The sequence below is a fragment of the Atheta coriaria genome, unplaced genomic scaffold, assembly GCF_025399875.1.
Source record: "Atheta coriaria isolate IRGN ID8LTWV9N9 unplaced genomic scaffold, Caltech_Dcor_3.1 hic_scaffold_42_pilon, whole genome shotgun sequence".
In the NCBI taxonomy this organism is placed as follows: Eukaryota; Metazoa; Arthropoda; class Insecta; order Coleoptera; family Staphylinidae; genus Dalotia; species Dalotia coriaria.
The window spans coordinates 129,382-151,803 of NW_027045484.1; the positions used below are offsets into that span (position 1 = coordinate 129,382).

The 22,422-nt window shown below is 46.1% G+C and overlaps 3 protein-coding genes across 3 annotated transcripts; all 3 read left to right on the top strand.

Annotated features, from left to right (window-relative positions):
* The first annotated feature begins 110 nt into the window (after positions 1–110).
* Positions 111–11,395, top strand: LOC135802634 (uncharacterized). Its single transcript, XM_065316243.1, has 3 exons — positions 111–1,515; positions 7,936–8,061; positions 8,137–11,395. The coding sequence occupies exons 1-3, from the start codon at positions 859–861 to the stop codon at positions 9,019–9,021; spliced, it is 1,668 nt and encodes a 555-aa protein (XP_065172315.1). The 5' UTR covers positions 111–858; the 3' UTR covers positions 9,022–11,395.
* A 1,391-nt stretch (positions 11,396–12,786) lies between these two features.
* On the top strand, positions 12,787–18,149 carry LOC135802639 (PAN2-PAN3 deadenylation complex catalytic subunit PAN2-like). The gene is made up of 12 exons (XM_065316250.1): positions 12,787–12,963; positions 13,022–13,224; positions 13,325–13,486; positions 13,543–13,712; positions 13,964–14,084; positions 14,152–14,840; positions 14,895–14,991; positions 15,214–15,471; positions 15,530–15,959; positions 15,992–16,926; positions 16,978–17,198; positions 17,262–18,149. Exons 2-12 carry the CDS (start codon positions 13,204–13,206, stop codon positions 17,758–17,760), a joined length of 3,603 nt encoding a protein of 1,200 aa, XP_065172322.1. The 5' UTR covers positions 12,787–12,963; positions 13,022–13,203; the 3' UTR covers positions 17,761–18,149.
* A 123-nt stretch (positions 18,150–18,272) lies between these two features.
* On the top strand, positions 18,273–22,072 carry LOC135802630 (HEAT repeat-containing protein 6-like). Its single transcript, XM_065316240.1, has 3 exons — positions 18,273–18,631; positions 18,686–19,774; positions 19,832–22,072. Exons 2-3 carry the CDS (start codon positions 18,764–18,766, stop codon positions 21,953–21,955), a joined length of 3,135 nt encoding a protein of 1,044 aa, XP_065172312.1. The 5' UTR covers positions 18,273–18,631; positions 18,686–18,763; the 3' UTR covers positions 21,956–22,072.
* The last annotated feature ends 350 nt before the right edge of the window (positions 22,073–22,422 follow it).

Genomic DNA, 22,422 nt, shown 5'->3' on the forward strand with positions numbered 1-22,422 from the left:
GCAAAAATAAGCAATACGTTTTTCGTGTCTTAATTTCGAGACGAGACGAGCAGAGAGGTGGCGTGCGCCGCGCGCGAACAAGGAATTATACATAAAATATACACAGGAAAACAGTTTTGCTTCCTGCACACCACGAGAGAGAGGGTATATTTTCGGTTGAACTCGTACTTACTACGCTGATATATTATACATATACAACTATATGAGAAATTATTACTTAACTGTCTTGTCGTCTATGGTAGAGTGATTTTAATACGAGATAATTTTACACCCAACACACATACGCAACACACGCAACACACACACACATGTGAGGTGACTAGCGCGCAGACGCCGCGTACTTACCCAACATAACCAATGACAATATTAAGTTATATCAGCGCCGAGACGATGGCAGCACGTAGGCCTAACTGCGCGTTCGGGTCGAGCAATCGGTTGTGCAAAACGAAGCATAAACGCGGTACAATCATTGTTGTTTAATGTTTTCCCCCCTTCCGAGTTACCTCCAGATACGACAACACACGAGACACCACGGGCAAAGCGGGTAATAAACAAAGAGCAAACCAGAAACTAGAAGCAAACTTATCTTTGTGAAACTATATATATATACTCTTATGAATTATATGATACTCGTAATTGTGCGTTCTATTTTTTTACGCATGGATGTTTGATAGGTTTTACAAGCGCAGCCAACGGCTCAGCTGTTGGACACGTAGAGATACACAATCGTTTTTTATCGAAGAAGAATTCGCGCACAATTCGGTGGCGTAGGCAGCCGGGCGGCGCGGATGATATCAGGGCTGGGGGTCGCACCCGCAATGCTGGGCGGACAAAGGGCAGAGGAGTGAGTCGAGTGCAATGTACGCGGCGGCCGGGGGCGCGAGCCTCGCCAGTCGGCAGGCGCGCCAGCGGCAGCGGCAGAACAAGAAGGCCGCCGCGCAGAAGGCGTCCAAGGCCAGCGATATCCTGCCGAAGCCGCCGCAGAAGGGACAGTTCCATAACTATACCGACGAGCAGGTGCCGCGGCTGTCGCGCGTTGAACGCAACGCGCTCAAACCGCCGGCGGCGCTCGCGACTGGTGACCGCCGCCACAGCACCTCCAATTATCATCTGAAAGAACCGAGAGCGCGTATTAGGGAGAGCCCCTCGATCTGCCTGCCGGTGCATCCATCGCATGGTCATTGCCATAGTCATGCGCTTCATCATTCGCATGGTCCAGCTGCTGCTGCTGCTGCGGCGGCGGCGGCGGCGGCAGCGGCCGCCACACCACGTTCGCCCTCGGTCGTCAGCCACCAGCTGCCGCAGATCCTCATCCCGGAGGGTGATAAATCCCTCGAGCGGCGGTGTAGCTTCGTGCGGCAGGTGGAAGAAGAGAAGGATGGTGAGAAGGGCGTGCTGGACCGATGTAATCACATGTGCAACTTCGAGATCAAGGAGAAGACGTGGGACCACCACGATCCGGGCTTCTACACCGAGTACGACGTCTTCGGCAGCCTGGATTATCCTTTCTCCGAGGTATTATACCAACCCAAGTAGCACACCATGCATGACAAGTAGTTTAGAGGTCGTAAGTGTTCCAACAATTCCAAGCATTTCAACCACTCTGTCATACTTTATTCAACCCTTGTCGGGCAATCAGACAGCGTGGGTTATTTTTCCGCTCGGCGCTAATTAGTATATTATGCGCATCACATATGAACGCGCCCGGGATTACACGCGGCAAATTGCTGTTTGGCTGTTTCTCTCGCCGTGAAAAGGGGATGAAAGGTGTAATCGCGCTGTGGCGCTGTTAATTATAATTTATGAGGCGCTCTCTCCTCGCGCGCAGCGTAGACACAGAATGGTATTCCGCGTATTCTTTAATTAATGCAATCGTATGTGTATTAGTTTTTCTGTGTGGCCAGCGATGTGGAAGAAAATGAAAAACATTTCTGTGCGCTGGAATGTGATGAATTCAGTTTCGGTGCGCTGCGTTTCGGAACAAAGCATCGTAAAAGTTGCTATCGCTGGCATTTTTCGGCGGCGGGGTTTGGTGTGTATCACACGCGGAGAACTTTTGCGATTGCCACGATTCCGCACCGATTCATCGCAAACGTCCAAACTCGAAATCAATACCACCGGCCCGCCTGAAAATGGAAAAACGCTGTTTGTCCTCGACATTACTTACACGCTCAGCGAGCTGCTGCTGCTCGCGAAACACACTTTTATGGTCACTGGCGGGCATTGTATGTTCCGAAGAATTTCGGTGCGCATTGATAAGACTTTACGAGTCACGATGAAGCCGTCGCGACGCGCAATCGATCGCGCTAACGAGCGCGAACTTTCCGCGCCGCCAGTCGTCACTCCGCAGCATTTCATTTCCTGCTCAATGCCTGAATGGCGATCGCCGCTACTTACACACGCCGCGAAATGGCTCGCCCTGTTTTTCCCGCCCACGGTGGAGGAAAAAATGAGCCACCCCTCGAGTTAATTACACGCCGCGGAAAACACGAACATGGCGTTTCCGGCCGCGGTGTATGATCATATCATTTTTGGACAATTTCGACGTTCCACCGCACACGGTGTTTTCCTTGTCTGCCATGCATTCGGTGTTTTTATTGCATGTGCTTGCATGTTTATGAACATGCGCCGATTCTCATCGCGTTGACGTCGGCGGTGGCGATGCGTACATACACAAATATCATGCCTGGCCATTACGCCCGCTTTTATATTGTGATGTAAAACAGTGCGAAAACAACGAGCAGCAAAGGTCAAGTACGTCGCCGGGGCGAATTCAGCGTTATCCGGCGTATATCTAATTAAACGCCGCTGCGATGGCGGTGGTCTCGCATCGCACTTAACGAAACGAAAAGCCGAGCGCCGGGGCGGGCGTCATTACGGCACGCCAACTAGCACTACTCGCGTACATCTTGGTATGAAAAATGTCATTGCGGTGACATTTGCAGCACTGGAATTTATTTCGAAATAAAATTTCACTTTTGTTGTAATAAATATTTTGAGTATCAAGTGCGCTAAATGGCACTTTTGTCACGAGATTGATTGAATCAATCGTTGGAGGTTGTTGTAGTTGAGTTTTTGTATCTTAAAACTTCGAAATTCGTTTGTACACTACTGGAGAATGTAGGTTATAAATCGACCCGGTGACTAAAGTACTTTAGTCACGGTCTTGGCTGTCGATGTTTAAAATATCGCATTTTATGTCTTAAAACCGAGGAAAACTGGCGTTTCAAAGGTGAAAGTAGAAAAATATTAAAAATTATGTTTTAATAGTGTATTAAGCGTCAAGTGCGCAAAGTGGCACTTTAACTACGTTTAACCACGTGATGCTTAAGCTATTATTTCTAATTTCACTTTATTTTCACGTTGAAATTTTTGTATTTTAAAACTTCGAAGTTCATTTGCACACTACTGGAAATTTTAAAGTTATAAATGTACCCCATGACTAAAATACTTTAGTCACAGCCATGGCTAAAGTTTTTGTGTCTAAAACCGTGAAAAACGGGGTTTTAAAGGTGAAAGTCGAAAATGCTTAAAATGATAATATTGTATGTAATTCCGTCGCGCCCACTTCCTCATTTGCGGTGGTGGCCGGTGGCGGCGCCATTGTGGCTAAAATTTGGTGTTGAAAGCTGACCCAAAACCGTGGCGGCTGATTATTCGAGTAAATCAACAAGAGTGGATGTCGAATACATACATTAATATTGATTCGAAATGGTGTGTTGTTGTGGCGGCCGAGACCGCATAGCACTGCGCGCCCAGTTGAAAAGAATATTATTCCCCACATGCGTGTGGCGGCCGCGGGCGGAAAACAAAACGCTAAGCGTCCTCGCACATTGATTAAGCGCATTGTGTAATTGCTAACTGGTTCACCCGCCTCACAAGAAAGCAGCGGTGAAGAAAGAAAGCGTGTGTGTGGTGGCCCCGTGCGAATGCTGCTGTGCGCGGTTTCGCTTTCGAACCACCACCACCCCTATCGATTTCTCTCTTGCAGCCGGTGACAGCAAGAGACCGAAATGCTCGTCGGACCGCGCGCGCTTCGATGAATCACGATCGCGGCCGGACGCGCGGTTCGCAGCGGAGCGCAGTTTCGAGCGAGCGGCGCACTCGAATGCACGCGGTGGCGGCTGCCGAGGCCGCGCACGTACCACCACCACCATGAAGAGCAGCTTCGACCCGGGATAAGAGCCGAAGACGACATCGCCGAGACGACCAGCAGCAGCACAACCGCGGGCATGCGGTCGCGCCACGACTACCCACCTAGGGACCAGTACAATAATACATGAACACACACCGGAGCTAAGTACTCTCAGCACATATCAAACCGAACCGCAACAAGTTTGCCGCAAGTATCGCAAGGTTGTAAGCTTGACAAACCAAAAAAATCACGCGCGTATATCTCTTTGATCTTTATTCTTTGGATATCTTTTGAGCCACACTTAGGGCACGCTGTGCTCGCACTTCTCACGGCATCGAAGTGATCGAATCAAAACTACTAGAGAGAAACAAATTAAACGTTAGACAAAAAAACAACAAACACAAAAAAAGAAACAAAATGAAAAAATCTGCCTTCGCTTTTTACATATACACAAAGAGTTTAAAATATGAAATTATACATTATACACAATTTTCTTAAATTATATACACTATATATCTAACATATATATGAATATATAGAAATATATTTCTCTATTATACACGCGTATACTATATAAATATATATTTGATGAACATTTAAATATAAACAACTAAACACGACCATCGACGACGAATCGCTAAATCTCTAATCGCGAACGCGACGACAATGTGTCGAATATGACGACCGGCTGAAGACTGTTCCCCGCCGCCCCCCGTCCCACACACGCGCGCATAGCGTGCGGTGTCCGAGCGCGCGCGACCGTTTTTTCCCGAAGAATGTAAAAAACAACGCGCGTCGCGCGTGTTTTCACGAAAGACACGAATACTCAGCTCGCCGCGTGTTGTTAATTTTGCCGCCACCCGCCACCGTCGGCGGCAGCTAGTGTGCTCGCGCGGCCGGAGACGACGATGCGCGTTGGATGAGCACCGCGGCATCCGCAGGCATGCAAGCGGCGCTACTCATCAGGGAGAAGCAGCGTCTTCGCAAGAAGAGGCGGCGAGCGGACCTGCCCAGCCACGTCGCCACCAGGGAGATCGAGCCCTTCCCGCAGTTCCCTTCGGGGTTCATGGTATGTACACGGGGCCTCACCCTCAAAATAACCACCAAACCACATCGCAAATTCAAATTTAACTGATTTTAACAACGCAAACGTAATGCATGTTTTAAACAGGTGGTTTAATTTGCACTTTAAAAGTGATTCATTAAATATAAACAAAGTTTTAATATAATTACCAAGCAGTTGAATGTTTTCGCGAGGCGTTATTAATTAACAAAAGTTGTAAAAAATTCGTGTGCGAAATAAGTGTATTTGTCTCTCTGCGCATATTAATTACGTAAAAACTTTTTTTTTCATAAAACTACCGGTTATTTATAATTTAAAACCACCAGAAGTTTGAAATTAATTTAAAAATTCCGTGGAAAGTCAATGTAATCGCGTTTTGCGTGTGTGTTTATGTGGAAAACATTACATTTCGTTGAAATTTCGGAGAGTGTCCGATTCAATCCATAAAAAAAGGACGACCTCACGTGACAATTGACATTTCGGGCGCCGCGGGCGGGTCGATCAAACTCGTGTTTGTCGTGACTGCATCGCCGCATGCGAGCGCGACATTTAAATTAAAGCGGCGCATTTAAAGTGGAGCTCGCATGTGTCCCGCCAGTGTCCTAATCTGCGACAATGTCGAGCGCCAAGGCAAAAAAGCAATGTGGATGAACAAAGCGCAACATACGCTCGCCGGCGATTTTTCGCCGGACATCTGTGTCAAAGACACGCGGTGTAGGTGCGGTGCGGCCGAGCGAAGATTAATTGCGCGATACGAGCGTAACTGGTGTGACTAACCCTCATTCTTCAACCCGCCAAACCTACCTGCTGTATTAGGTAATGGCATCACACGACACGGCCCGGCGCCTCCACCACCAGTGTGTCATCACGTAAATTGCGCCGAGCGATTTTTTTTCGTTTTTTCTTGTTTGCATTTTGCAGCGCATGTTGTTGAACCCTCGCCGCTGCCACTTAATTACAATCTGTCAGTTGGCAAGCAGACGCAGAAGCAGGCCACGCAGGGCCTGGTTGTGAAGTAGTTCGAGTTAAACGGATACTTAAACTTCAATTATTATTGATGGCATGTTTGTAATAACTTTTTGATCAGAATTGTCCTGCAACTCCCGGCGTCGAAATCAGGTCATGGCGTGCCACTCGCATGCCGCCACCACCCTCCAACCCCCTCCCCTATAGCAGTAGCAGCGCCAACAAGGTAGGACAACAGTGCGAGCGTGTTTACGAGAGCGCTAATGCGTTTTTAAACGCGTCGCGACGCTCGGCCGATGCAGGCGCCTCCGCCATTCACGAATCGATCCCCGATCTGACTGACCCACCGACCGGCGACTTGTCCCAGCGCGCCGTATATGTAATAAATTGCCTCTTCAAACGCAGAAATTGTTGTGGGACTGTGGACTTATTTCGATTAGAAATTTTTCTTTATTCTCGATGCGTATGATGCACTTCTGGCCTAGAATCTCGCATCGAGTGTTACCTGTTGAGCTCGGCGCTCATTAATCACGAAACTCCACGCAGATATCTCCGGGCAAAGTAGATTTCAGTGTAGTCGTCTTGTTAATTGAGCGATTGCGTGCGTATTTCCAATCGGAGATAATCCCATTCGGGATTTTTCATCGACTGGCAAACAAAGCGCGACCGCGTGGTTGGAAAAAGCCGGGGCAAACAAAACGTTACACTGCGTTTCGATATCAAAGTAAATCTTGTACAGTGTAACAGTGGTGATATTGACAGAAGCGCGCGCGCGCGCTCGCTGCCGGAAAACGTGTACGCTTTGTTGTTTTTGCTCGCGCGCGCGGACTTGTTGAATCGGAATTGCGACATTTCCGAACGACAGCGCGAAATATGATCGATCCGTCTTATCCGGGACGGGCGCGCGCGGGAGGTCAGCCATCTTGTGTCCGAGAGATGTTTACTCAGAAATCTAAGCGATATTTACCTTTCGCGGGAAAATGTATTTCCAACGCGCGATTTCTACCAAAATCCAGAATAACAAACATTATTGTTATTGTTGACTTTGTTCGCTGTGAAATAGGAAATCCCCGCGCCAACTCATCAATGCTTCATTACAACACGCGACAGGCCCGGACTGATTATTAGGTATTTGACGTGCATAATTCGTTCATCGATTTTCAGCGGCGGGCCGCACGTGCATCCGTTCCGCGCGGCGCACAGGCTATTTGCATAGCTTTGTCTCACAAACAGCCGCCGGGGGCGGCTAGATATAATCATTTCCACCGGAACGCTGCGCTTTTGTTCACGGAAGTTCGCGCATTTTACAACTCATCCAGACAATTGTAATCTAATGCCCTAGATAACGTGTTTATGCCGTCTCGGGTGTCGAGAGGTAGCAATTTGTTGCAGCAATAATTTAAAGCAATTTTTCCAATTGGATGGCGCGCAATGATGACACGTGAACACGGCGATATCGATTGGGGAGTTATTTATGCGACCTCTAAGTCGCGGGCCGTCGTTTTTCGCACGCGAGATTGATAAATCGTGTGCAGTTGTTTCTCTGTCTTCATAATTCGATTGAGTGTATTAAGACCGGCGAGGGGGGCTGAAATGCGGTTGTTTGTTCCGCTCGCTCTCACTTCGCACTTGTTGAGATGATTAATTCGTTGTAGGCAGACTTGGCACTTTCCGCAACGGGAAAGTTTCGCTGCGCGTCGAATTGTTTCGTAGATTGACGAATGTGGCGCGGACCTGTTGAGATGATTAATTTGTTTTTGTGTGCCCGCAGTGCTCGCAGGGTCGGGCAGCATGGCAAGAACGGGAACGGGGGAGACGCTGCTCCCTCTCGGACGAAGCGCGACAGCATCGCCTCAAGCAGAACGAGGCGCATCACAGATGGATGAAAAGAAATCGGGTGAGTCTAAAGTTTAAAATTTTTTATAAAATAGAAATTAAATTTTTTTTGTGGTGATTTTTGACTGGTTGGTAGATCCACGACACGACATATGGCGGGAGCAGCGAAGAGGAAGACTTCTTCGACGTGTATCACCAGAGCGCGGCGGCCAATGCACTGCTCTACGTCGGGCTCGGCACGGTCGCCATCGGCGCGGTCATCTTCTTCGTCGGCACCGGCGAGAAGGGCTTCAAAACGCTGGAGCTGCGGCTGATCGGTCCCACGCTGGTCGCGTGCGGCTTACTCTGCTGCCTGGTGCGCGTGCTGCTCTGTGCGTGCCCGTCGACGTGTCTGCGCGGCCGCAAGAAGGCGCGCCTCAAAAACGTGTGCCCGCACGGCGGCGGGGGCGGCGCGCATCCGCACCCGCACCACCATCACGGTGGATCCGCGAGCCGCTGCCCGCTGACGCGCGACCGCTCGGCGGACGCATGCCATCCGAGGACTACGCACGCCTCGACCTCGTTCGAGAAGCATAAAAAGAAAGTGTCCATCGTGACGGGCGGCGCGGGCCACCCAGTGCCGGGCACCAGCGCCGCCGACTTCCAGGACGCGGAGCGCGCGCCAATGCTGGCGCCAGTGAACGCGGACGCGGACACAAAGACGCTCATACCGATCATCACGGTGCCGGACGACGACGACGACGGCGCCGGCCCGCCGCGCGTCGACTCGCTCATCGAGCTGGACCATCTCGACGCGGCCGTCTATGACCTGCAGAGCATCTCCAGCTACGAGTCGGAGACGGTCATCGAGATCGAGTGCCGGCCGAAGGAGTCGAAGCATACGCGCGGCCGCGCGCCTGCTAATCTCGCCGCCTCCACGTCCACGGCCGGCGACGACGCCATCATCGTCGTGGAGCCGCGCCGCGAGCCCGAGGCGCATCACAGCGGCATCGTGCTCAGCCCGCTGCAGCTCGGGCAGTAGTTCTCGATCGCGATATTTATTTAAGCAGCAGCATCTCGACGCCGACCGCAGGTGCACCGCGACGATGGCGAGAGGCGTGCGGAACGCGCACAAGCGACGATTGCGCGCGAGTCGATCGGACATATCCTCACCACCCGACGCAAACAACAAATTCAACAAAAATCAAACGAAACAATCACTTCCAGCGTCGCAATCGTCGCGCATGCGCTGTTTCCACGCCTCGCGCCCGCGACACCTGCACTCTCATCCATAAACGAACAAATCTGTGCGCTAAACGAACGCAGAAACAAAAACAGAAACGAAAAGTAACTGTGGACAGTTTGAGTGGTGCCACCGAAGTCGTCTCTCATTATGCGCATACACCGCTGGCTAGAAGCAAACCAGACACGTAAACGTTTATAACTGTATAATTAAATAATCAAATGAGATACAATAATTAATTATACGCGTACAAAGAAGAAAACTACTCAATGTTATATTTGTTGTTATTGTTAGTGAAGAGATGTGCGCAGACGCTGAAGCGAGAGAGGCGAGCGAGTGTGACAAATGCGAGCAATGCAAGGGAAAGAGCCGTAAATAATTTATATAATGTTACACATTAAATTAAACAGTTGTTAGTACAAAGTATAATTATAAATAAACAATGTCAAAAAAAAAAAACGTAAGACGTAAGAAGCAAATTAGCGAATAATAAAACTACTAAAAGAGAAATCTATGCTTTAAATAAGTAAACAAAAAGAGAAGCGAGAGCAAAAATTGAAGGAATATGAGAACAATCGTCGTGTTCTAATAAATAATAGATAATAATTACTAGGTAAATATGATGAGATGAATTTTTTTCCGGTTTACTCGATTGTGATGGCACATATCAACAATTATGAGTTTGATTTGGCGATGATGAAGACGAAGAAAAAACACACAAACACGAGTAGTCAACCGAATTTTGAATTCGTACAATCAACTATCAAAGATGCGGCTTAAGTGTGCATTCGAGGATTCACACATAAAACACACGCCTACTAAAAATTTGTTCTGTTTAAGTAAGAAAGAAGAAAAAATTGAAGAAAATGAAGAAAAATCACGTTGACTACTTTATACAAATTATTGACCGTCCTTGTGGTTTGTTTCGTTACGTTTTGTAATCGCGAGGCGGCAGGAAGCCGAATCATCTCGTTCAGAAAATGATTGCAGATGTAGATTGTCGGTGGCACAACGAAAACAGTATTTATTTATTTTCTAAGATGCGTTAGTGGTAACCAAAGCAACCAATCTATGAGTATAAACGACCAAAATCAGTTTGGTGTGTGCTAAGGTTGAATACGACGCAGTGTAATGAAAAAGATTGCTGATTACTTCAGTGTATTCTTGTGTGTGCGAACAAGAAGCGTGGCAGCGCCCACCATCAAACTAAAAAAAAAACCAATAAAACTATACACACAAAGAACAAAAAAAAAACCTACAAAAATTTGAGTAAAAGTAAACGTAAATAGAGAACGAAATAAATTAACTATTTGCTATTTATTATAATGTTGACCTAGTGTGCCTAGTTAATTTTTCTAATTATAAAATTATCGTAAGTTTATAATGTACAACTGATTTATATTAAATTGCTTTTTTACTTCGGAGAGTTACATATGACGTATGCGAGTTTTTGCTTGAGCGTTTCTCGTGCTCGTTCTCGATTTTGCATTCACTGAATTAGCCGCTGGCTGAGCGTCTGGGGGGCGGCGGCGGCGGTAAAATACACGATCACAAGTCATTCGCACACCCAACCCCTGGACCTACCCAGTCGGCGGCGACGCGAACAAATGGTTGTAATGTTGATTCAATTATTGCATTCGATCTGCGTACAGAATTTTTTAGATGCCTTAGCAGAATGGAGATAACCGAAACCAGAGTAAACGAACAAACTATAAAAATTTGTGAACAAGAGAAAACTAACACAGAGGCGAATATATGAGAGGATATTTTAAAGAATAAAATAAATGTCTATATTGACGGCAAAAAGTGAAAAAAAAAAATTGAGAATAAACTAAACAGAGTAAAAACTTTATTAAGCTTTCATATACGGAACGTGCAAAAGGTGGAACGCTACACTAAAAGAAACACTAAACCAAAAACGCAAAAAAAAAATAAGAAATAATAAGAGAAATAAGAGAGAGAAATGAAACGATATTCCTATTCGCCGTTGGCGGCATGCACTGGCGCAGCGCGAAAAGGGTGAGAAATAAATTAACAATGCAGTCTTCATGATAATATTAAATTAAGCATATAAAAACAAAAAACGATGGAATTGCAGGCGACGGAAACAGATTATTTGAAAATGTTAGGTTATAAAGAACATATTTCAATATAAAGTGTATGTCAAGGAAAACGCCATTGCGTCATTGGTCGAAATGACCACATTCAATTCTCCTTCATTCATCTCCTTTGATCCTTTGCTTGTAGTTGGAAGTTTTTATCTACAGAATCAAGTTTCTCTTCCCTTTTCATCAATTTCTATCTATTCTAGGGATCTTACTCATTTTTAACACCAAAGGAGTGTTCTGTGTCCTTGTAATTGATCTCAAAGTGATAGTCCTTTGGATTCAAGACGCGCGGCCATTTTTAAAGGAGAGAAGAGTATAATTTAAGTGTTGGTATTGTATGTACCAAAAGAGAAGGCAGAGTATGGTCTATTGTTTATAGGAACTGCTTGGTACGCAGCAGGTGTAAGTTCAATTCCCAAAAGAGGAAAAATTTCGGACCTACGCTTTACTATGGGTCAAATAGAAGCAGGATATTGAGAATGCTTACAAAACAGGTAAGATATCTGCCCCCAGGGAGGAAAGTGCACTTTGCGTTCAATCAATAAACAGGAATTGCATCCTCTGGACCAACAAAAGAATAAAAAGAGCAAAAAATGAACAAAACAGCCTTTTAAGTTCACTGAAAGTGTCCTCATCAACAAAATGAACTGTCAAAGACTTCAAATGGTCAAACTTTAATCATCGAGGAAAACGCACGCAGAAAACATTAAATTTATGCCGTGCCACGATTCATACAAGTTAAACTCAGTAAAATTCCTTTGTTATTAATTAAAATCAACAAAATCAAACGATTGTAAACACAGCAAAACACGTTGCAGATTTAATGCATCTGCGCATGTTTTTCTTTTACAGGTTAACGCAGCTGCAAACTTTTCGCAAGCGTTGCAAACTATGCAAAACAATGCAAAACACTACAAAACCGAGAATACTCATCGTAATAACGAATAATAATACGCACAAAGTAAATTATACTTTGTTAAACATCAAAATATTAATCAAAAGCTCAGTAAAATCAAAAAAAAAACTCCACAGGAAATGGCGCCGAACAGTTATCAAGTAAATTTTCAACAATTTCATAATAAAACAACACAAATAAGCAGAAAAAAGTATAAGAAACAAAAGTTTAGTACTTACAGTTAGTTGTTCATCTGCTGTTGCACGGTTCAGCTGCATTTATGTTAATAAATGAATCACAAGTAATAAACTCATCACAGTAACCCATGACAGCGAAACTATGCGCAAAGTGTGCGGTGCACTGGCCGGAAACACAACAAAATCAAGCGGTTTGTTTACAACCGCGCCATCTTCATGTTTGCGTATCGAAAATTGGAACTATTGCTTCGCAGCGCGCACGACTCGCGCACCTCACATCAAATTTGTTTACGAAAGTTTCGCAAATTGTTTCAACAACAATCAAACAAGGTATGTCATCGACTGTAATTCTCAACTCACATGACAGATAAAATAGAATTCGACGCTTTTAATGCATGCTCAATTAACTTGCTTGCTGTACGCACGTGCGTGTGATTACAAACATTGCAAGTGCAAACAGGTGTAGTGTATAAACCGCATCAAGTTGAATTCGGTGCGAATCCGAAATTCACCGTGCGTTTCTTTCGGCTGATTCGATCAGGTAAGCGTATTTTGCAGTTTCGCACACGCTCGAATTTAGGGCATTGATGAGTCAACAGTATTTTAGCGCGCCAATTCCTCCCTCGGTTGGTGCTGGTCGGCTGCTGTCCGTTTGATTCGCCTTCATTCGATCACCAGCGCTGGTCGGCGACGGATCGGCGGCTCGCGGTCAGCACGTGCGGCTTCGATGAGCCCCCAAACACCTTAAACATCGGGGGATTGAGTACGTTTGCCACACGAAATGTATTTCGATCAAAGCGGTGTAAGTACCAGCGATTGTTTTCCAATCGCGACACAGTTTTAACCTCAACACACTCAATAACATTGAGTACAATCGAAAATTTGCTTGTTTTTTTCTCTAGCTGGCGATGGTCGGGCAGCCCGAGGGTGCCGAGTGCATGACGGGCATTAACAACGAGTATGTCCAGATGGAGTGCATCCTCGCCGACGGCGGTGAGCGATTTGGTGTGTGTGCATTGGCTTTTGACCAGCACGAAGAACTCCTCTGGATGGGCAATCAGGGAGTATGAATGATTTCCTCACAGAAATAACGCGCAGATTAACGTTGAGATTCTCCTAGGGGCATATCACCAGCTATTACACATCACACCTTCAGAAATACACTTCGTTTCAAGTGCATCCAAGTCAAGACATTCGACAGATCCTTGCATTGGATCATGGTGTGCTGATTTTGTCTGGAAGTCTACTCAGATACCAGTTACGGCGGGGTATACCGATATTTTCACATACGTAAGTGTTTTTAGTGTTTTAAAAGTTTGTTTCTAACAATGATTCACAAAACATGACATGTTTTTGTTTACAAATCAATCATGCATGAAAAAAAGCATTTAAAAGTCATGTTTATGCTTCATTTATTTAATGCATGACTTATTCTATCGAATATTTATATTTGTTTGTTGATATAAACACATTTGACAGTTGATTTTACTGCCAATTCTTTTGTCACGCAAAATTAATAGTGGAGTGATTGAAATTTTTAGCTCTGATAATCTAACTGAGATGCAGTGTATGCTGCAAATGTCCCCGACACGTCTGTTACTCGCTGGACATCAAGACAAACTCATCGATTATAATATAGGGGTTGGCCAAGAGACAAAACTGGTATGAAATTTAAAAAAAAATTCATTTTTCGCTGTTTAATTGATTTTTCTTCTTTTTTTTTACTTAGATTGAAGTAGGTGAAGCTGGCTGTGCAATGTTGCGAGCTCATTGTCGTTTCGTGTGCGCTGGCAATGCGCTGGGCCGTATTGACCTACGCGATCCGAACACAATGAACATTGAGCACACGCTCGACACCCACAGCGGCAACCTGAGCGATTTCGACGTGCAGGGCAATCTGCTAGTCACTTGCGGCTTCAGCAACCGCCAGGGACTGCTCAACGTCGACCGATTTCTGCGCGTGTATGATTTACGGATGATGCGAGCGGTGAATCCCATCCAGACTGTGGTGGATCCAATGTATTTGCGTTTCCTGCCGTTGGGATCCTCTCGGCTTGCTGTGGTCTCGGCTGCTGGACAATTACAACTGCTTGATACTGTTGCATTCACTGAGCCCCGTTTGTGTCTCGTGCAGATGGAAAACCCGGGCGCGATGTGTTTGTCGTTTGATATAAGCACATCCAGTCAGTCTTTGGCGTTCGGTGACAGCACTGGATCGATTCATCTCTTTGGATCACAACCGCGGGCTGTGTTCAATACTTACTCACGACTCACCGAGCATGCGGATGTCATCGCACCGATGATAAACATGTCGGTGAATGAATACGAGGCGCCATTTTCGTCGATTCCTATGCCAATCAGAGATGATGCGCCTTTGGCTTCTGATTGGCCACAGAATTTAATGGAGAATTGTTATAGGTACGTAGAAATTCATTCTAAACCCCAAAATTAATATTAAATGTGATACTTTAGACGCAGTCCGGCAATAGATCCAGAAATTCTTCGCACGATGAAAATGCAGGGTCCGATTGGCTACGCACCCAACCCAAAGGAGACGCGCCGCAATCAAGTGAGAAATAGACTTCTACATACTTTATCTTCAGTATTTTTCTATTAGGGAGCATCTTCCAACCAATCTCCAGGAGAATCTCTTTTCTTTTTTTTGATATCACATTCAGTATTATATGAATTTACTTTTGTTTTGTTGTTATTCGTCGAGAATAAATATTTGTTAGGCAATACTTGGTTGCGCTCACCGCGCCCTCCGCCTCTCACACTAACTTTCTGTTAGGTAACGTACAACCTCGAGAACAGCAATGGCGGCGCCATACCCAAGCAGAAGAAGAGCTACGCCGAGCGTATTCATACCAAGATGGCGGCCGCTGATGAGACTGGCGTGTTCGTCGCCATTCCCAAGCGGTATCGGCGCGTCGAGTTGAAGTACAATAAACTGGGCGTCGAGGACTTCCAGTTCGACATGTACAACAAAACTGAGTTCGCTGGTCTTGAAGCCATCCTGCCAAACGCATACTGTAACGCTATGATACAGGTACGGTGCTTAAAATAAGTAAAAATGTTAAATTTCAAGTTTTTGTGATATTTTGCAGGTTTTGTATTATATTGAGCCGCTGCGTGCCACGCTCCTCTCACATATCTGCCAGAAAGAGTTCTGCTTATCGTGCGAGCTCGGTTTTCTCTTCCACATGATCGCCAATCAAACGCTGACGCCTTGCCAGCCGAGTAATTTCCTGCGCGCTTTTCGTACAGTGCCAGAAGCATCCGCGCTTGGATTAATCCTAAGCGATATGCACGCCGATGCGAAACAACGCGTGGATCTCGGTATGCTTATCCAATGCTGGAACAGATTTATCCTGCATCAGATGGACATGGAACTCCTGGAAACCCTGCGGAAGCTAAAAGATGACGGTAAGAATCTGCGTAAACCGTTTGTTTACAAAGAAATCGACTTTCCGACAATACTAAGCGGTGGGCATGCAAAACGCGCTGCAGCGGCTGCTGCAGCCGCTGCCGCCGCAGCTGCTGCAGGACATCCAGATGCAGGTCCGTATCCCCTGAAGATCGTAACGAAGATGTCACTGAAATTCATCAGTTATTCGCCATGAAACAATGGTTGATCAATACTTGTCTAAAGTGTAAGTTTGAGGTGCGTAAAGAAGCCGTGCTTATGCCGTGCAATCTCAACTATCCCACAAGTGAACCCGACCGCGATTACTGGTCATTCTGTCAGATCCTCAAGCGTAGTCTCAACTACGATCAAGTCACACCCGCCTGGTGTGACCGATGCAATAAATTCTCGCCGACGTCGCAATGTAGGCGATTGTCGTCACTGCCGAAGGTGTTGTCAATCAACACCAGCCTGCACAACCCGCAGAATAAGTCATTCTGGCAGAGTCAGATGGATAAGAAAGTGTCAAAAGCCACGCCGCATGGCGATTCATCGCGGTCGACCACGCCGACGTTGGTCACCTCAGCGAAACCATGTCGGTATGGTGATAATTGCTCACGGCCCGGCTGCCGATTCCGGCATAACAGTGACACTGCCCCGCCACCGAACGGTCCGCATACAAATCCATACTGTAGCAATAATTGGCTGCCGCATCGCATACGCATGGCGATCAAGGATGATTTAATCGTGCAAAAGGTCGCTGGTGAGGATACAGGCGGTGGTACTCCAACCACAGCCGGGAATAAAAACGGTTTTGTTGAGTATCAGCTGACGGCGATTGTGTGCTACATCACGGAACCTGCGGCGATTGAGAAGCGTAGTCTTGTTGTGCTCATCAAGGTGCCCGATAGCTATCACCCGGAGGGGCCGCGTAAGGAGGAAAGCCCGTGGTACATCTTTAATGATTTTAGTATCACGCCAGTCCCGCCACAGGAAGCAACTTGGTTTAGTTTCGATTGGAAAACACCCTGTGTGTTGTACTACTCCACTGATGATGTCTACTGTGGGCGGACACAAGTCAGACACAGTCTGAACAAAGTAAAAGTTGAAATTTTTGAAGTGAAAAATTGTCTAATTTGGGTTTTACAGGATATTTTCACACAAGTTAGTTCGTTCACACGCGGCACAAGCGCGGCCATTACGTTTACTCCGTTAGAAGAACATGAATATCCGAAGAAAGGTGATTTGGTTGGTATGGACGCTGAGTTTGTTACTTTGAACCAAGAAGAAGCAGAGTTACGCAGCGATGGTAAAATGTCCACGATTAAACCGTCGCATTTATCAGTCGCGCGTATAACTTGCATCAGAGGGTAAAAAATTAAATTTTTTTGGTTGATTGTATAAATTTTATGTTTTTTTTAATGAAATTTTAGTCAAGGACCAAATGAAGGTACCCCGTTCATCGATGATTACATCTCTACACAGGAGCAAGTCGTCGATTACCTCACCAAGTTCTCCGGTATCAAGCCAGGTGACCTCGACGCTAACTTCAGCTCGAAGCATCTGACCACACTCAAGTCTACGTACATCAAACTGCGCTACCTGCAGGACAGCGGCGTGATCTTCGTCGGGCACGGCCTGAAGAACGATTTCCGCGTGATTAATCTAGTGGTGCCGCAGGAGCAAGTCGTCGACACTGTCAACTTATTTCATCTACCTCACCATCGCATGGTTTCACTGCGTTTCCTCGCCTGGCATTTCCTGGGATTGAAAATCCAATCCGAGACTCATGATTCCACCGAAGATGAGCGCGCGGCGCTACAGTTGTATCGCTGTTACCTACGGCTGGAGAGTGAAGGTAGAGTCGGCAGCGCCCTCTCCGAGTTGTATGAGCTTGGTAAATCACTCAACTGGAAGGTGCCGGAAGAGTAAAACTCGCCAACGTTAGAGGTATCCTCGCGTTTGATGGACGCCTCTTTATTTCTCGTGTTTTTTTTAATATTATTGTTTCACTTACAAATTGTCCGCATTGTTTTAATTCGCGTAGATTTGTGCGAGCGCCGCGCGAGTCTAAATTCGTCTGTACTTAAGCGTGCGGTGCGCCAGCTGCAAATTGTAATACGTACACAAATTTTCTGTTTTACTACAATTTGTGATAAAGAGATTTTTTAGAAATGGACACTAGTGGTTTATTAGTTCGTAAGTTGGTTGCGTGAATGCGTCGTGCGTGTGCGGAGATGTTATGTGCAGAGTTGTGAAGACAACTTGTATCGATACATATTTTTTTAACGTCTAAATAAACGAAACTTTTTAATACTGCATCACGTACATCTCCATTGAAATAAATTTGAAGTGAAACTTTGGGTACTAATGAGTAGTAATGCCGCTAGATGTCGCTACGTGTACGAATCTAGCGAATGAAAACACATGGTTGTAGAAATGAATCAGTTCTGAGTACAACTCGATGACTTGTCCGGTGAATTTATCTAACAATTTAACATGACCAGTCGACGAAGACTCAAGCAGTCACTAGATGATAACAAGCACTACTCATTTTCGGTGAGTACTGCCATCATTTAGTAGGCTGTGTCGAAACAAACGCCGAGAGATAAACAATTCGCGATCATTGCATTCGTGAAGTGGAGCTGTGAAACATGGAAGAGAAATTCGCGCAGATCGCGCAGAAGTTCGCCTCCCCTGCGCCCTTTGTCACCCTCAACGATGTGGACCTCGTGTTCGTGCGTAATTGGCTTTGGAGCTGGACGAACTGGATTACAACGTGCATCTGATCGGCACAGAGAGCGTGAGTAAAAATACATTTGACGTTTGCAAAAATAAACCAGAATTTTACTTACAGCGTGCAAAGCTTTTGGTTAATCAGCTATGTAGCATCATCCCAATTGACGATGGAGGCCTCATCGAGGGCACTGCCGTGATGATAATACGACTAGTGCGTAAACAGAGTCTTAGACTGGAAGGGCGCACTTTGATGCTGGCAATCGAGTGGTGTTTGAGTGCTCTTAACTATGGGACCACTGATGACACTTGGATGGTACCATATGCAAGAGTTCTACAGGCAATTGACGCTGTGGTGCGTGGTAATCCACACGTAGACAATCAACGCTCAGCGATTTTCGCATTAATCCAGCGTTTTCCGCATATTTTGGTTTATTGCGACTGCGTTGACGAATTACATCGTCATACACTAGAAGTACCTTTAGTACGTGCAATGCAAGCTATCCTAGACATCAAATGCGATAAATCCGACGATATTCCACAACCTCTACTGGATTGTCTGGTTCCTTTCTTTGTAACACGTTTAGCAGGGCATAGCACCGCGTCTGGACCACCATTACCTGAAGGATTCGAACCTCTAGCACCGCTGGATTACATCGAGGATGATTACTCGCATGTAACACTCCTGCGGTATTCACTGGCTGGTGTACGGCGTTTGTTAGAAACTCGCACATCGCCATTACCACCAAATGCGCTCACGCGTATGTTACTAGGCGTTTGTCGCACGTATATGACCTATGAATTAAATGGTGTGCCATTCTTACCACCCGGGAATTACACCCGATTGCATTCTCACCAGCTGAGCCAGAAGCGCGTGTACCACCCGCGCCTGTGGCTGCAAATCGCATGCCGCGGCAGAAGACGTCGGCATGTTTCGCGTTTACCGCAAGCGGATATAACTCCGCGCGATCGTCGCTTTGATCCAGAGTTGGCCCAACGCGACGCTAACATGTTATGCATGACTGCTACATTCGGACATAGTCCTCCCTACGGTCCATCTAGCACCTCGTACAATCCGTACATTCATCCACCTGAAACTGATGCCAGGCCTGAACCTTTGTATGATTTTGATTCTCTACGGTCTAAAACTGTATTGTATCAGAGTTATGTTCGCCTGGAAGCGCTGCATCTGCTACAAGTCATCTTAAATGTAAGTTTTGTACAAATATTTAATTTAGTTTGATTTAATTAAAATTTATTTTAATAGAATATAGATAAACAAGTGCTGTGTGAGCACTTCATCTCCTTCATGCAGACAAAATCCGTCAGCACAACCACACTGACCGTCCCACCTTCAGGAAACAATCTACTCACTTGCATGTTGAAGGATCCATCGACAAGTTGTCGCCTTGCCGCGCATTTATGTCTACAGACAATGCTCACAGAGGGTAAAGCTATGCTGCTCTTCGCTGATCATCGCCCTGTGCCTGGACAAGTTTCTTTCATCCCGCGGTGCTACACCATGGCGAATATTGTCACTCAACTACATCATTGTTTATGCCTGGGTATGAATGAACCTTCTTATACTATCCTAACACAATTACTCAAGACAACCGCGCTGGTTGTACGCGCCACGTATTACGAATGGCTCGGATCTGGTCTCTGCGCTAAAGTTGTCCGTAATGTCAAACAACTAGTAGATCACAACGATATCAGCGTACAAGTTGGAGCTCTGACTGTAATTGGTTGCCTACTTTCGCACAACACCATCCAGGAGATTGAAGACGCATTCGTGGATTCCAACGAAGGCGGTGATGGAGCCTGCGCAATGCATGATGAACGCGGGATGAATGTCATGGAAGGCGGAGCGGAAGCATACGCTGTGTTTGAGCAGACAAGAGATCATCATCCGGCGGTAGGTGTGCGTCCATGGTTAATAGATCAATGCTTCTATAATCTACGTGGTGAGAACAATGTCCCCGCGCCGGTGAAGATTGAATCTTTACAGATAATCGGTGCCATGTGCGAGCGGTACTTTACTAGTCTGATCATGCCATTTATCCAGTCTGTAAGTAGAGCATTACTAGCTGCGTTTGTTGACCAGGACAATTTGGATGTGTTGCATCACGCTATCAAAGCAATGCAACAGTTTGGAGATGCTATGAATACTCATTACCAGCTACGCGGGTGTCTGGATCAGAGCTTAACCATTTGGCAGAAGTTGTTGGAAGGTCCAGTTGCTGATTTCACGTCCAGTGAACATCTGTTACTCCGTGCTGGTGCTGCTGATTGTATTGGTGCTGTTGGTGACCATACCTTTGAGTTACTACCGACGAATTTACAATTGGTGTGCCTTACTGTTCTGCTTTCCCTTGCGGCTGATCCTGATACAACTGTGCGTTCAGCAGCGGTGCGAGCAATTGGTATCTTGCTCCTGTACAACACGGTACGTACCTTCAATGGATACATGCTCGATGCTTCGGATGTCATTGTACGTGCTATGAAGGACACCAGTGTTTTGGTACGTGTGCGTGCATCTTGGGGTTTGGGAAATCTATCGGATGCTATGCTTCAACAGAACATGCAGGAGCGTAATTTAGACGAAGACGGTTTTTCCGCACCTGTACTGCTTGATCCTGTAATCAACGTCGCGATTTCCGGCAGTCAGGATCAAGATAAAGTCCGGTGTAATGCAGTCCGGGCACTTGGTAACCTCCTGCAGTTGTTATACGATGCCAATGTGGATGATCAGCAGCGGAATCAGTTGTATGAGGGTGTAGATGCACTGTTGAAGTGCGCACGCTCCGCTGGGTTGATGAAAGCGCGCTGGAATGCCTGCTATGCGCTGGGCAACGTGCTGAAGATTCCAGCGGTGTACCAAACCAATCCTGCGCTAGGCGTGCGTCTCTCCATGCGTATATTTTTCGTCCTGGGATGTATACTCACTGATTGTACTAATATCAAGGTGCGGATCAATGCCGCCATGGCGGTGACTTCATGTACTACCCGGGTTGGCTTCGGTGATAACTTTTTACCTCTCTGGCGGTCACTGGTCAACGGATTGGTAACTGTCGAGAACATTTCCGATGTGAATGAGTATAAACATCGCGACAAACTTGCGATTCAGACGTGTGTTACCCTCGGGCATATGACACGATTGGTAGTAGTGGATGATTTGCAGTTACTGGCTGATGTGGTGACCGATGGCGCCGATGATCTGATTTCCAGGCAAGTCCAGCGTGTTTACGATCGTTTACCGCCGGAGAATCAAACAGCGTTAATCGAAGCTGATGCTCGTTTGACTGCATTAGCTGGGTACCAGCTTACTGAACAAGCACTGAGTGCTCTGCGTGTTTTGCAGCCGATTTTTGCCCGTGGACCGGAGATTTGAATTGTTTTGACTAATTTGAGTTCTGTATCATGTTTATAGTTAAATATTAATAAAGTTTACAAAAGTACGTGTCAACAGGAGGCTGTGCAAATACAAAACAAACAAATTTGAGAAACAGCGGTGTGTTTTGATGTCATCCATCAATAATTAAGCTTCACATCTATTCACGCGGATAATTTTCATTTTGCGCCGGCTAAATTGCCTTGTATTTGGGGAAAGATGGCTAGTTCTGGATACGTTAGCTATCTGTTGTGGGTTTTGGACATCTTCCCGACATGGTTCCGCTTTATGCTAGCTATAATGGTAATCTTTGCTCTGGCGGTCAAGAGCTACTTCGGCAGGCAACAAACGCAAGATGACGTCGAAGGCAGATTAACTATGAAACATTACATGCATCGAATGCCAAATTTCGCTGAGTAATTGATCCAGAAGGAGAAAAATATCATCGAGCGTTTAAGAAAACTGTA